Raw genomic sequence first — 15,372 nt, 5'->3', positions numbered from 1 at the left:
GCTGGCTCTGCACTTGTAGGCACTCCCAGCTCTCTGCTGGGTTCTTCTCTCTGGCTGAAGCTCTAGCTTCTCTGTGCTTGGTTACAGCTGTTTGCAGGTTATCCCAGGCCTGGAGTCAGCCATACTCTCCACCAGTACTTAGGCAAAGTGTGGAGAGAGAAGAGAGGCCTTGTCTGAGGGACCAGTGGCTCTTTCCTGAGTTTCCTGGCCTTCTGTCTGAACTTCACACCTAATTATTGCCTGTTTTTTCTTGAGCCCAGTGTTACAAATGACATGTGAAGATGGTTGTGTATTCAAATATTTTCATTAATATTTCTCCGAAACACCAATCTATTTCACACTTGCTTGTAAGCCTTACCTCTCCTTCATCGTCTTAGCACCCTTTTCCTTTGCCTGCCCTGCTCTGACATATGCTCAATTTGTATTGTGCTGCCTCCTCCACTTGCTTCTTTCTACCAGGTTTGCCTACATGCACCTCTGTATCCACTTGTCAGTTGTAGACAGATCACTCTCTGTCCTTGGTGAGTAACTAGGATCACAATTGTTGTCTGGTTTGTGCCCAGGGTGACAGAATTGATGGGCCCGTAGGCTGACATTCATAAGCCAGAGCTACCAAGCGTTTCAAAAACAGTGTTGTTTTTGCCAAGTAAGGTGAGCAAATATAGGCCAGAGCTTAAACATCCACCGGGGGTTATTTCTGAAGTGATTGCTTCTAAATGAGAAGCATTTGAAACCTCACGGCTCTCTTGACAAGTAAATTCCACAGTCGTGTGTTTTGCTGGTGTCTGCTGATTAATTACCGCACTGTGACACATGAAAGCCCTGGTGGTTGGTTTAGTGCAGCTGTGGAGAAAAGAAAGCAAGGCCCAGTGACTTTGCCAGCTCTTTCGGGACAGTGGGGATTGAGGTCGAGGGAGGTATTTTTCCCTCTGGCAGTCACCACATAGGAACAGAAGCCCCAGCCAGCCCAGTTCTCCAGGCTCTGTGCCGGGTGGTTTGGTCCCTGCAGGCTGTGGTGAGAGAACAGCATCTGACCTGGTATATCAGAGAGAACAGGTCCTTTGTTAGAGAAAGTTCCTCAGTGTTCATACACTCCAGTATACTCCTGCTTCCAGAAAAGCTACATTGGGCATGGTGGCCTACACCTGTAATTCCATCAGGAGGCAGAGGCAGGAGGATCGGATCCTGTTCCAGCCCAGCCTTAGCTACATAGGGAATTTGAGATCAGCCTGGGCTACTTGAGCTCTTATCTCAAGGGCCTTGTGGCTTGTGCTTGTAATCCCAGCACTTGGAAGACTGCGGCTCAGACTGGGAGACGGCACTAAGCTTGTGTGTGGACTACCCCAAGAGCTCACATAAAGGCGCAGACTGGGAGATGGCACTAAGCTTGTGTGTGGACTACCCCAGGAGCTCACATAAAGGCGCAGACTGGGAGAGGTGCTATACTTGCGTGCGGACTACCCCAGGAGCTCACATAAAGGCGCAGACTGGGAGACTGAGCTATGCTTGCGTGCGGGCTACTCCAGGAGCCCACATAAAGCCAGAGATGACAGCTAGTGTGTCTGTAATCCCAGCACTAATGGCAGAGGATTCAACAGAAAAAAAAATACTAAAATAGATTTTTAAATTCTTTTTTTTTCTTTTTTTTGGGGGGGGGGGGCGTTCGAGACAGGGTTTCTCTGTAGCTTTGAAGCCAGTCCCCGAACTAGCTCTTGTAGACCAAACTGGCCTTGAACTCACAAATATCCGCCTGTCTCTGCCTCCCCCTGAGGGCTGGGATTAAAGGCGTGCACCACCAACGCCTGGTGATTTTAAAATTCTTAATGTGTTTATTGGTAATTTGTTTCTGTCATCCTCCTCATCTTCTTATGTAGATGGTGGAGCCAATCAAAGAAGTTGACTACCATGATCCTTTCAGGTCAGGGAACCTTATCTACCCTCTGTCTCATTCATTTTGCCCCAAAGATTTGTGCTCCTCATGGAGGTGATGTGGGTCATTGCTGAGGAGGAGTCCGCATACATTTGCCTTGGTCAGGTTTGCTTGTGTGGTGATACAGTGCCACCATCCTAAATATAAACTCTAGACAGACTCCAGGATCTTCCCTGTCAGCTTTTCATTCTGGTAGATAATTGCCATGAAGATGTCAAGTGTGTGCACACATCTGACTGCCAAGGGAAAGTCTGAGAGATCTTATACAGACGCCACTGCCCACTTCCTCACAGGTGTGCTGTGCTGTGCCTACTGAACCGAGATTTACGTCTAAACCACGTAGACTCATAGTCCCTCTCCCTGGAGTTTATTTTCATGTGAGACAGCTGACATAATGATAATTGTGCTTCTTTGCTCAACTCACTGTATAGGTTGTTTCTAAGGGAGATGCTCTTGAAGCAAATGATTGTGTGGTCACACTGATCCCCATCTGGGGAGTTGTGGGCAAGACCCAGAGCATGGGTTTGGCCGGGCCCTGGACTTCTCCACTGCTGTGTCCTCCCACCCTGCAGTTTCAGCTTGTTTTCCTGTGCAGACTGGAACCTCATTCTGCAGGTGTCTGTTTCCTTTGAAGGAACTGTTTTGAGGAAATCTAAGAGGGAGGACCTGAGCATTTGTGGAAAACATTTTCACAGCGAAGTATTGCCTTTTCTCTTTTCCGGTTCAGGTTTTTCATTTGTTACAAGCCTACGTTACAGACTCCAGACACAGAACAAATGCAGATTTTCAGCAGGAACTAAGTGACGTCATTGTTTGTACCAAAGCCAAACTCTGGCTAGCCACGAGGTATGTAAAAGCCCCACGTGATGAGGCATCATCCGGTTAGCGGTGTGTTTGACACTGCTGTTTCCAGTTGTGAAGAGTTCTAAGCCACTCATTTGGGTTCCTCAGACTTATTAGAATATTTTAGACCTTTGCACTGTGGTAAAGAAAATACTTTCTTGACAATTTTTCTAAAATTGCTGAGTGATGGGATCGGGCTTCAACAGTCTGAAGTTTCTTCTCCTCAACCAGTACCTGTGTAGATTTTGTAACTACAGACGCCAGCGGTTGACTGGTCTACATTGTATAAACCCTTAGGAGCCATGGCAGCTTCATGGCTAAAGGTCCTTGGGCAGCTTGAGCAGACGCTGACGGGAAATGAAAGGTGCCTGGTTAGATGGATAGAAGGATGGCATATTCCAACAAAGCAGAGGGGTACTCTTCTTTTTTTCCTTTTGTCGTTCCTACCAGTATTTATTCTGAAATTTAGAACATAAAAGATAAAAGAATAAAAAGAACCTTTCATTTTGTTATATGTAGAGAATATTCTAACACAGTGTTCAAATCTTCATTTAGGTCCCCAGATTTTGGTAAGACAGTGTCCCTGCAAGGGCCTCTGAATGAATTATCTCTGGCAACAGTCGTTAAGAAGAGGCCAGTGTGCTTCCTTACCATATGTCATGCCATAGCTTGCTGCCTCGGGTTTTGAGTTGATATTTTGTCATCTAATGTAACACCTACTCCCTTTTTGTTTGGTAAATGTTGTGCTTCTGTTCATTTTTGTTGGAATCTCCACTCTGTGTAGGAAGTCAAATAATGGGCAGTCACCCTAAGCAAAGCATTGGTGAGCAACAGGCCACCATCAATCAGCCTTTGTATCCACACAGAAGAGTGGATACGTAGAAAAGAGCTAGACCTGGCTTCTAGGAGGTTTGAAAGATGAGTAAACCATGTTTTCATTCAGTATTTTAAATGTGATAGCAATAAGTATAATACAAATGTAAGCAGTATAGGCATGGCCCAGAAGAGAGTTGAGTGAGGGTTAACAGCAAGCTCACTCAGAGATGGTAGAATTTTGCCAAATGGCTAAGTCAGGGAGAATTCCAGGCATAGGTGATACAGCATAGACAGAAAGGTGGCCATGTGAAATGATGGGATAATTCTCCGTGAGGCAGAGGAAATCAGGCAGACACACTAAAAGCTCTGAAGGAAAGAAAGTATCTGATGAGTGTTCAGTCGATACTTAGAACTGTGGGCAGGGATACTGAGGGGGTGTTCTCTATCTGAAGTGCCAATATGGCAAGCTGCTAAATGGTTGGTTTCTCTAAGCCTGATACCATTTACCTTCTGTGCAGTTTTGTTGCCCTTAGCTTCTCTAAGTTACACTTCCTGGAAAAACAGAGACTGGGGGAAGGGGGGCTCGCATTTGCCCCTTAGCTTTTCCCCAAGAAACAGGTCAGGTCTTCCTAGCTATTATTTCTGGGGGTCAGGAAGTAGAGGTTTCCTGGAAATCATTCTTCTGAAACCCTCTTCTAGTCATAACTTCTCCAGTCTCTAGCCTTGGCTCTGAAGCTGCTGTAAGGGAGGAGCTCTGCCCCTTTTGCTTAGGCTCATTGGAGACTTGTCTCCTGCCTGCTTTCTGAGTCCATTCCTTCTTGCTGCATGAGAAAAGATGGAGGAACAGGTCAGCCCTTAGTGGGCTTCAGTTCACTCAGGGCCTGAAGACAGCTGGTAAAGTGGTACTTCTGCCCACCTACTCTTTAGCTAGAGAAGCCCTTCCTGCCTTCGGAGATATGCCTCTTGGTCCCTGTCTCTTGTCATTGTCATCAGCCCTTCCACCCCCTTTTCTGGGTTTGACTTCCGATTTCCTTAGCCTAGAAAATGAAGCCATGAATCACATGAGCTCACTGGGTTTCCACCTCCCTGCCCAGAGTACAGAAAAGCCACTCTTCTGTCTCCAGTACAGTCAACTCTCTATTATCCAAGTGTGAACTTTCCACTCAGTGGGTGGTCTGTGGATGGTTCCTAACACCAGACTGCCTCTTATTTCCCAACATACTTTTTTACAAGTATTAATCGGGGTGTGTTCAGAGCCTAGAATCGAGTTTGGAAGGAAATCCTGCCGCCAAAGCACAGTACATTCCAGAGCTTTGCGCGAGCTGTTCTGTGTTATCCACATCATGGAGTACTGCCCACCGGCCCTGAGTTGAGGCCATAGAACTCCATGTAGGTAATGAAACCTTCACCTGGCCCATGCCTGCCTTATCTCTGAGGGCCTCGTGCTATGGGAGGTTTTTGTCTGTACCAGTCAACTACATCTCAGATGAACCCATCTGGGGTCATGGTAGTCACCTCAAAGCCGATCTTTCTTCCTTTCTCCCTGCCTTTGCCATGGAGATGTTACAGTGCAGAGTATTCCAAATCCAACTGCTAAAGAGGCCCCTTTATTCCTGGTCATTTACACTTGAAAGATAAATGTGCCTCGGGCTCACTGAGGCCTCTCTGTAGCTTTCTAGTGTAGCCTATGGAAAGTACTGTTGCTGGGCAGAAAACGTTGCTTTAATTTCTAGCAGCAGCACCTTTTCCTCATTGAGTTCATTCAGTCCAGTAAGCACAAGAATCTTAGGGGATGTGCTATTTATCTTTTTGTTCCAAAGGGTTTCTAACACAGTTTATTGAAGCTATGGACAATCAATTGAATTTTTAAATTTGGAGTCTAAAATCGAGAAACACATAAAGACTTTTGTTGCATATTCATGTTTTGACTTTGCAAGATTAATAAGGATTTATTTCTGTGAGCTGGTTGAGCAGTACCCACGGAGTTGCTGGGGGAGTTTTAGGTGATAAATGGCCAGCTGGCAATGTGACTTGAATAAAGGATCAGGCTTTTCTCTTACAAGCCGCTTTTCATTCCAGGGTGTCAGAGCCTTTATGGAAATCGGGTCGTTAAGCTTTTGCATCCTTTCCTTCTCCCTTTCCCTTAGCCTTCCCTCCTCAGCCAGTTCACTGTGATCTTTTTCTCAGTGTGAAGGTGATAGTTACTAACTCCTGGTAGAAAACTCAGCCAACCCTGGTCAGGAACCAAATGAGAATTAGAGTGAGCCTCTGGCCTGGAAAGTTGGTCTAGGGGTTCCTCAAGAGGATCTAGTCTAGTCCTGAGGGTGGCCCTGCTGACCGCCCTTGCTGTCTGCTGTGCTAGCCGACTCATGGGCCCGCCCAAACAGGAAGGGCTTTGAAAAGCTCTTTCAAGCAGGACTAAGAGGAAAAGGCTTATTTACTTTGGTTGTAATTTGGGATTACAATTATATTGGGCTTAAAATTTTTCAGAAGTGGTTTGTTATCTTGCGTTTGCTTCAGTCATAAAAGAATAAATGTGTATTGGGTGTTCCTTTTAGAAAACGATGAAATCAGCCATGTGTGCTGGTACACATCTGTTAATCCTAGGCGGGGTCTGAGACAAGCGAGTTGTTGAAAATTTCAGGCCAGTCTGAGCTACACAGTGAAACTTTTTCAAGAAGCATAACAAAACTAAATCAAAGAAAGATAAGGAAAACTTGGTAGGCTGTGCAAACTGTTAGACACTGTGGGTGATATAATAGTCAAAAGGAAATGAATTTTCTACTAAACTTCTCATGGTTTTCCTTAGCTGTCAGTGCATATCAAGGAAAAATAGTCTAGCACAAATTTCAAAAATAATATAAAAAAGAAAGTTACTCTGACCACAGTCCAGTGGAAACCACTGTTATTGGTTAACAGTTTTATGCGGTTACTTCAACTTTTTTCCTATTTTTGTTCCATAGCTAAGATTTTGTTAAGTATAAAAGTTACAGCTTCCTCTTTTCACTTGATGATATGAAAGTGTTTGCTATTATTATTATTATTAAAAACTTTTTATGTCTGCTGTGGAAATAGTATCACACTTAAAATTTAAAAATTAAAAATAGAATTAGTATAAAATCTTGCAGTTCTTCTAAGTATATGCACACACACACATAATGAAAGCAGAGACTTGGGTATTAATTTATGTTGTTGTTAAGTTTTTTGACTGTTTTAGCTTTACCACCACACATCTTTATAAAAAAATAATAATTTTGCCCATTTTTGAATTAGGAAAAAAATCTTTAAAAATATCATTTGTTAAAAATATATGTAAGCATGTGTGTGTGTGTGTGTGTGTGTGTGTGTGTGTGTTTGGGTTTTTGTTTGTTTGGCTAGTTTTTTGAGACAGAGTCTCACAGTAGCCCTGGCTAGCCTGAAACTCACCAAGATTTGCCTGTCTGTCTCCCAGGTGTGCTGGAATTAAAGGCATACGCCACGATGACTGGCTTCATTGCTCCACTTTTCTTTTTTTGTTTTTGTTTTTTCAAGACAAGGTTTCTCTGTAGCTTTGGTGCCTGTCCTGGAACTAGCTCTTGTAGGCTGGCTTTGAACTCAAAGAGATCCACCTGCTTCTGCCTCCCGAGTGCTGGGATTAAAGGTGTGCGCTATCACCACCCAGCTCATTGCTCCACTTTTTTTATTATTATTATTTATTTATTTATTAAAGATTTCTGTCTCTTCCCCGCCACCGCCTCCCATATCCCTCCCTCTCCCCCCAATCAACTCCCCCTCTCTCATCAGCCTGAAGAGCAGACTGGGTTCCCTGCCCTGTGGGGAGTCCAAGGACCTCCCACCTCCTTCCAGGTCTAGTAAGGTGAACATCCAAACAGCCTAGGCTCCCACAAAGCCCGTACGTGCAGTAGGATCAAAAACCCATTGCCATTGTTCTTGAGTTCTCAGTAGTCCTCATTGTCCGCTATGTTCAGCGAGTCCGGTTTTATCCCAGGCTTTTTCAGACCCAGTCCAGCTGGCCTTGGTGAGTTCCCAAAAGAACATCCCCATTGTCTCAGTGTGTGGGTGGATCCCTCACGGTCCTGAGTTCCTTGCTCGTGCTCTCCTTCTGCTCCTGATTTGGACCTTGGGGTTGTAGTCCGGTGCTCCAATGTGGGACTCTGTCTCCTTTCATCGCCTGATGAAGGTTAATATCCAGGAGGATGACTATATGTTTTTCTTTGGGTTCACCTTCTTATTTAGCTTCTCTAGGATCATGAATTATAGGCTCAATGTCCTTATTTATGGCTAGAAACCAAATATGAGTGAGTACATCTCATGCTCCTCTTTTTGGGTCTGGCTTACCTCACTCAGGATAGTGTTTTCTATTTCTGTTTATTTGCATGCAAAATTCAAGAAGTCATTGTTTTTTACTGCTGAATAGTACTCTAATATGTATATATTCCATACTTTCTTCATCCATTCTTCCATTGAAGGGCATCTAGGTTGTTTCCAGGTTCTGGCTATTACATTACTCCACTTTTTTTAAAAAATATTTATTTATTTATTATGTATACAATATTCTTTCAGCGTGTATGCCTGAGGGCACCAGACCTCATTACAGATGGTTGTGAGCCACCATGTGGTTGCTGGGAATTGAACTCAGGACCTTTGGAAGAGCAGGCAATGCTCTTAACCGCTGAGCCATCTCTCCAGCCCCCTCCACTTTTTAATGTCATAAATAATGTTCTAGTGAGAAATCTGTGTGTGTGTGTGTGTGTGTGTGTGTGTGTTCTGTAATACTAGCCTTAGGTTTGCCCTGTAGAAGTAGAGTGAGTTTCCTGAGAGCTACCACAGTATCTAAAGGTTTCACTGACACTGCTATACAGGGAGTCCTTCCTCCCACCAGCAGTCAGAGAGACCTTCACCAAAGGTTTAAGATTTTTTAAAACTTAATTCTGGAATGCCTACTTTGTGCCACACTCTGGATGAAGCAATTGGTACATATAATTCCATAAGTTCATCTCAAAACTCTCTTGTATTAGAAAATCAATTTTTCTTGGAGACACACCCTGTGTGTGACTCCAGTTTAGTTGGTGTAAGTTCAAAGATAAGTAAAGTAAGTATACATATGTTTTCCATTTTTACTTTTAATGGGATAACACATAAACCAACACATTTTAATCTTTTGTTTCTGCTTAGTAAAGAGCCTTTCCTGGGCTTTCCAAAGGTGCCACTAGGACCTGGATGTGTTATACACTCTTTGCCATAGGCACCATGTACCAAAATAACAACTGTCCTGTTGACAGTCTAAGTGCTTTATATCTATATGTGCTCACTTGTAGGCTCAACCTCCCCCCCCCTTCTTGCTTATTCTTTCTCTCATTTTCTCTCTTTCGTCTCTCTCCCTCTTTTCCTCTCTCCCTCTCTCCCTAGAGGAGTGATGATTGTTTTAATTTAGCCTTGAGGCGGTCCTGCTCTGTAGCTAGGCTGGCCTCAGACTCACATCCACCTTCTAGCTGTAGGTGGCCCACTGCTGAGATGTAGGATGGCAGTGGCACACTATCACTTTGGCTCTGGTCATCTCTTTCAATAGAACATGATTTGCATATATCACAACTGTCCTCAGCTGGCTACTTCTCCCATTAGATCCCCCACAGTAGTCTGTGACTCTTGGTCTTGACACTTCTCAAATGCCAGATTGATTGGTAGTCAGTTTACATTCCAAACAGTAGTTCCTAATTCTCAGGCTGGAGTGCTAGAATCAGTGTCAGTCCCCACCCTTAGAGAATATTCCATACCTTTGCCCTCCTGACTCCATTTGAGCCTGGTACCCTTCCGTGGTTGTTGTCCTAGAAACTCGTGTCACATGTTTCAAGGTGGCTAACGTAGTATAGACTGTATTTGGATCACTTCATTTACCAGCCTTCCTCGGGCTAGCCATGTGCCGACTGTTTTAAACACTGCAGCTATTTATTAAAACCACAGTTACAGAAACAAAACAGTCTTTTCAGGCAGACTCGTGGGCTTGGAATTTTAGATGCGGAAAACCCCTGATGTTGGTGCGACTTCACTCACCAGCCGCATGCATGTGCAGAACTGCAGCCCACAGAGGTCAGGGCATTCCATCCATTCACACAGCTGACCAGGAGCAGACCCCGATGGCAACTACTAACATTTGTTGAGGACTCAGCTTCCAAGTCCTTGTCAGGCTTTTTCCAGGCCATACTGTCTCCATCTGTCCATACACTGTTTGTTTGTTGGGGACTTAGGGATATAAGCATTGTCTAGAGTAAGCTTCTCAGAAGGGAAGCATGCACATCAATCACTTGTTAGAATGGAGACTCATATTCACAAGCTCACAGTGGGACCTGGGAGCCAAAATAATAGACCAGTTCCAGGTGAGACTACTGATTGGCCCTGGGACATAATTCATACTTAAGTGATAAAGACTAAGGCATCAACTACTGTAATTACACGATCCCCAGTTGAAAATATTCCTGCCCTCATGACCTCATTCTCAAGGCCATGGTAGAAGCTTAGAGTTGCAGTAGCAGACCCAAGACTACCAAAGGCATCAGGCCTGCCTTCTCTCCCAATATCAGGGTCTGTGTGGCACCAGAACACTATGAGAAGGCGGTATTCCTTGATCCAGGCCACCATCCCTGTGGTCTCCATGCCTGGGGAGGACCAGTGCTTTGTTGACAGCAGTTGAGTGTTTGTGGTTCTGTAAAGTGCCAGCCTGACAGGCTCTTGGGGTACAAGAGTAGGGTTATTAAGAAAACAGCCTTGGGGTGAGTTTTTAAATAAAGCAGTGTTATTGAAGGGAGTGGGGACAGGAAAACCTATATCCTGAAGAGCTACTCTAGTGACCAATTCTGGTAATTGGTACCTCAAGCCAACTCTGACTTGCAACCTATGAACTGTAAGATTGATACACTTCCTAGTCAGCTTCCTTGGAGTGCTCCTCCCACCCCTGTGTACTCTTGTTAACTGGTCCCACTAACGTAAGCACTGGACCCTTGATGACTTATGTAAGTAAGTGTGCTGTAGAGACAGAGACGGCTGGGCTTGCTCACGTGTGGCATTCCCAGTTCTTCCCCAGGGCTCTGGCCAGCTGCAGAATTCTGCTCTAGAATATCATTTCGCTTTACAACAGTTGAAGACAGTATTTCTTTTCTAAGCAGCAAATTTATTCACATGAGAGACTACACTTTTAGGGCTTGGCTCTGACCCTCCTTTGGCTCTGTCCCCGGCCCTTCCACAGTCTCCTGTCTTTTTTACCAGACCGCCGCTCTCTGCAGGAAACAGCTCCTTCTTTTGCAGTGACCTAAGAAACAGTGTGGCTTCATCCCTCAGCCATGCTGCAGCTTGCTTTCCCACCTCCATGCCACCGACAGGAGTGCATACGTTGTTGTATTCCAGTGATCATGGGGCTCTGCAAGGCTATCATTTGTGGTCCCTGCTAAGACTTGAAGGGACACAAGTCTCAACAGGGCTGGGTAGTCACATAGCAAGTGTGCAGGCACAGCTGGCAGTGTCTTTGCTTTTATGTGTGTGCTGGGAGGTGATCTCTTTTCAGGCTGTTGCTTTCCTTTTCTTTCCTTTTTTCTTTTTCCTTCCCTTCCTCTCCTTTTTCTTCTCTTCTCTCCCTTCTTTTGTATAAAAGGTTTTCCCAGTAGTCCTTTTCTACATTTGAGAGGCAGAGAGGAGAGAATGAGACAATGATCACTGCTTTCCTATCAGCTCTGAGATTTTGTGGGGAGAAGAGACCATCATTAGGTGCCTTTTTACTCCTCTCAAGCCTATTTGAAGTCACCTGCAGCCTGGTGAAGAACTGAATAGAGAAAGGAGTGGAATTGGTGTATTTTAGACACAAACTTCTTTCAAACATCTCAGGAATGTTTAAGGCAATGATACCTTGAGTTGAGATCCTGTTTGTATTTTTCAAACAAGAAAGAACTGTGAAGTTACATTTCAACAGAAACAGTGGGAGAAGATGCAAAACATCTTTTTCATTAAATACTTCTTTTGCAAATGCAAAAAGGAACAAGCTGTCTGAGAGGTGAAGTTTGAAGGTATAGGAAGTGGTTTTTGCTGAAAGCTTGGCTTCTGCAAGTGAGTCAGGGTAACAGCAGTCATATGTGATTAGTGTGCTCACCTGAGCCTTGCAGTCCAGGAAAGTATAGAATAGATAGTCCTTTCACACAATTGTAACCAGGCATCCAGTGTCCAACTGCTGATGCCTCCTGCTTTTTATATACAGAAATCGACAACCCGAACCTGAAGCTAGGATTAGCTGGCTAGAAAGCTCTTCTATCTTCCTCCACTTGTAGCTGTTGGCCCGAGGGGTGGAGGGCTGTTGGTGGAAAGTTTGGACAATATTGTCATGTTCTAACTTGCCTTCCCATAATACTATGTAAAGCTCTAGTATAGTGGGGTAATTTTTTCCCTAATATTAGTTGCTAATATTAGTATTACATATTAGCATGTAATATGTTCTGTCTTTTGGATAAACCACCACCTTCACTGAGCCATTTCCATTTAATTAAAGCCAATTCCAGTTCACAGACAGTATAGAACAATGTAGCAGCATGCTGGAGAGTATAAAATGAGTGCTTATTACTAGGGTATAGTAGCGTGGCCTTGTAATTCCAGCACACAGGAGGCTGGAGCAGAATTGCTGCAAGCTCAGGGTTAGACCAGGCTGCACAGTAAGACCCTGTCTCAAAAATCAAAATATAAACTTAAGGTGTAAAATATTGTCCCTGTATCAAAAACCATTTGGGGATAATAGAAGGATGACTCAGTGAATTTAAGACAACTTGCTGTCTTGCAGAGGACCTGGATTTGATTTCTAGCACCTTCCTGGCAGTAACTATCTATAATGCCAATCCTAAGGGATCTGATGCCCTCTTCTGACCTTTATAGGCACCAGGCATGCATGTCATAGACATTCATATAGGCAAAGCACCAATATACATAAAATGAAAAAAAAAAATCTTCAAAAAAAAAAAAAGCCTGACCAAGACAAGAACAGATTAAACATAAGCAAGTAAGACTTTACTAAGGGCTGAAATGAGTCACAGTAGAGCAGAAACAAGAGAAATAAATGCTAGCTTGTGGGGTACAGGGGTCAAGGAAGGGTTCCAAGAGGAAAAGACTCTGAACAGGCTGAGAGAGGGTTAATTGTTTGGTAGGCTAATTTTCTTTGACTGGAGAACCGGAGGGGTTATACAGATACAGACTAACCTTTGTCGAGTAAGTGAAGAATGTCTGCTTCCCAGGTACCAAGGCGTCTTAGCACAGTGCCCAGCACTGTGATAAGTACTTTAGGTATATGGGATAGAACCTCAGTAGACCTTGGCTGTCGTGGTCTAGTTATAATGCAGTCCAGTGCCTACAAATACTATTAGCCAACAGTGGAGCTCAAATAGCAGTGGAGACAGTAAGTATGAAAGTCCCAAAGAAAAGGTGGGTTTGCACAGTCGGGAGATTTTCTCAGAGAGGTCTGAGAGTACCTTTAGAGCTGGGGTGTGGTTTAAAAACAGCAGAGGTGATAGAAAAAGAACACGTTTTGTGAGCAGTGGGAGGCAGAGCCTCAGGAGGTGCTCTGCAACGCTCGATAAGGGACCAGATGTGATGGCCCTTAAAGCACAACCAAAGGAATTTGCATTTGGTCCAGGACTTTAAGATATAACTGCTGGCCTCAGGCAGACACTGGTGATAGGCCTCTGTCTGTACATACTTGAAATTCAAAATTCCAAAAGCTCCCCAGCAGCAGCCTGCTAGTCCCCTGGGTCACTCGAAGTGGGAATGGCATGGCTTTTATCTTTGTGCTTTTGTTAAGAGGATCACAGAACCATGGAGTTTATGCTAGGAAAGGGAATGTAAAGATGGTCTCATCTGGTGAAATTCCTCCCTCACGCAGAAGCTTTTGTGGAAACTCAATGCTGCTGAAGCTCGTGTAGCAGAGACGGTAAACAGTTTCAGCTGGGGTGGGGCCTGGAGACCACCTGCATGGCTTCCCTCCCATTGGAAGCCCAGAAGGGACTGCGAGGTACCCTAACTCGCTGTTTGAAAACAGTGATCTAATCAAAATAAAACTGCAGAGGAGATAATTGACAAGAAAATGGGCAGGCCTTCCTAACAGACATGTGTGGTCCCCAGAATATGGCTCCAGGTAGGGGTGAATGCAGCAGGTTCTGTTTTGCTTCTCATCCTAGCTGCCACTGCTGCCTGATCATCCTTGCAGAAACTGCCTTCCCTATATGACCCAGCCCTAGACTTTGCCACCAAAGGCCACTGTTCCAGACCTCTTCCTGAGAGGCCAGCTGCCACAGTCTGCTGCCTCTTTACCAAGCAGAGGAAGTTCATTCTCCCGAGCACCCAGTGTCCAGTGTTCTGTAGCAGTGACCTTTTAGAGGTAGTTCCTCTGGAGTCAGTTAGCTTGACCACAGTCCTTACGGCACTATGTTCCCTCCCTGCCCCAGTATTGAGCTGATTAAGCCCTGGTACATTTGCCCTGTGTGCCCAGGGTTTAGCCCTCTTTCAGGAAGGCTTGTAGGAAAGGGACTGGTTTCTGCTAGTGGGCTGAGGGAGGAGCCTGGAAGAGGCCCTCACTGACTTACTTCTCCTTGCCCTCAGCTACCTGTTGTACTCAGGCCTCTTTAGTGGTTACACTGGACTACAAGCCTCTAGAAACACCTTCCCATGCAGGCTCAGAGAAGCATTCCTCTTTGAGCCTAAAGAGCCACATCCCTGTGTTCTGGAGAGGGGCTGCTTCTTAAGGCACTAGTTTAGCAGGAAACCTCAGCATTTAAAAAAAAAAAAAATGCCGGGCGGTGGTGGCGCACGCCTTTAATCCCAGCACTTGGGAGGCAGAGGCAGAACTCTGTGAGTTCGAGACCAGCCTGGTCTACAAGAGCTAGTTCCAGGACAGGCTCCAAAACCACAGAGAAACCCTGTCTCGAAAAACCAAAAAAAAAATGCTGTGCTGAAGTTAGCGGGGGCACTGCCATGTGTCCCTGAAGCCCACCACTGTGGCCTGTACCATCCAGAGGTTCCACTTCTGTCTTCAGAGTTGAAAGTGCTAAAGATGTGAGGTTTCAGGCTTGAGAGACAGAAACAGACAGACCTCTGTGGGTTTGAGGCCAGACTACGTAGCAAGTTCCAGGCCAGCCAGGAATACAGTGAGACTTGTCTCGAAAGAAAGAGAGAGAGAGAGAGAGAGAGAGAGAGAGAGAGAGAGAGGAAGAGGGGAGGGAGGGAGGGAGGGAGGGAGGGAGAGAGGGAGGAAGAAGGGGGCAGAAGAGGAGAAGAGGTAGAAAATGGAGGAGGCTGGAGAAAACCTGGTAGTAATGGCTGTGCAGTGTCAAAGGGCCAAGCACAAGAGGGAGAGACCTATGATCAGGCATCTTGGGCTCTGTTAGCATCGTCAGCCATGCTGGAAAGACACCAACCCCGGTGTGTGTGGGTGCACACCAACGTGTCCTTTATGCTTGGCACACTGTCTCTGTTTAGTAGTTGTGTTTGGGACACATAAATACAATGTGCTTGTCTGGAAAACCTTGACTCTATTTTTAGCTTTGCCTTGATCTTGGGGAGGTCACTTGAGCTCTATGAACATAGTGTTATTGACTCTGAAAAATGGAAAAATAATGTCTATGATTCTTAGTAAGATAAAATTAAATAAGAATGTTTTTAAAGATAACCCTTTCATAAAATGCATTATACTGTTATTCTGTTGCTTGTATTGCTGGGACTGAGGTCCAAGCATATATGCCTTGCCAAGTTCACCTGGCCATAGG

At 44.9% G+C, this 15,372-nt stretch overlaps 1 protein-coding gene across 1 annotated transcript in view; it reads left to right on the top strand.

The window, feature by feature from the left end:
• Thada (THADA armadillo repeat containing) overlaps window positions 1-15,372 on the top strand; it is a 307,538-nt gene that overhangs the window by 204,507 nt on the left and 87,659 nt on the right. The window contains exon 30 of the mRNA XM_041631291.1: window positions 2,658-2,776. Coding sequence (XP_041487225.1) covers window positions 2,658-2,776 — 119 coding nt within the window. The remainder of the gene's footprint in view (window positions 1-2,657; window positions 2,777-15,372) is intronic.

Source organism: Microtus oregoni, unplaced genomic scaffold (assembly GCF_018167655.1).
Source record: "Microtus oregoni isolate MIOR12 unplaced genomic scaffold, Mior012 000036F_ref0000092, whole genome shotgun sequence".
NCBI classification, from domain to species: Eukaryota; Metazoa; Chordata; class Mammalia; order Rodentia; family Cricetidae; genus Microtus; species Microtus oregoni.
The sequence above is the reverse complement of the archived record's forward strand: the minus strand, read 5'-3'. Positions and strand labels throughout refer to the sequence as shown.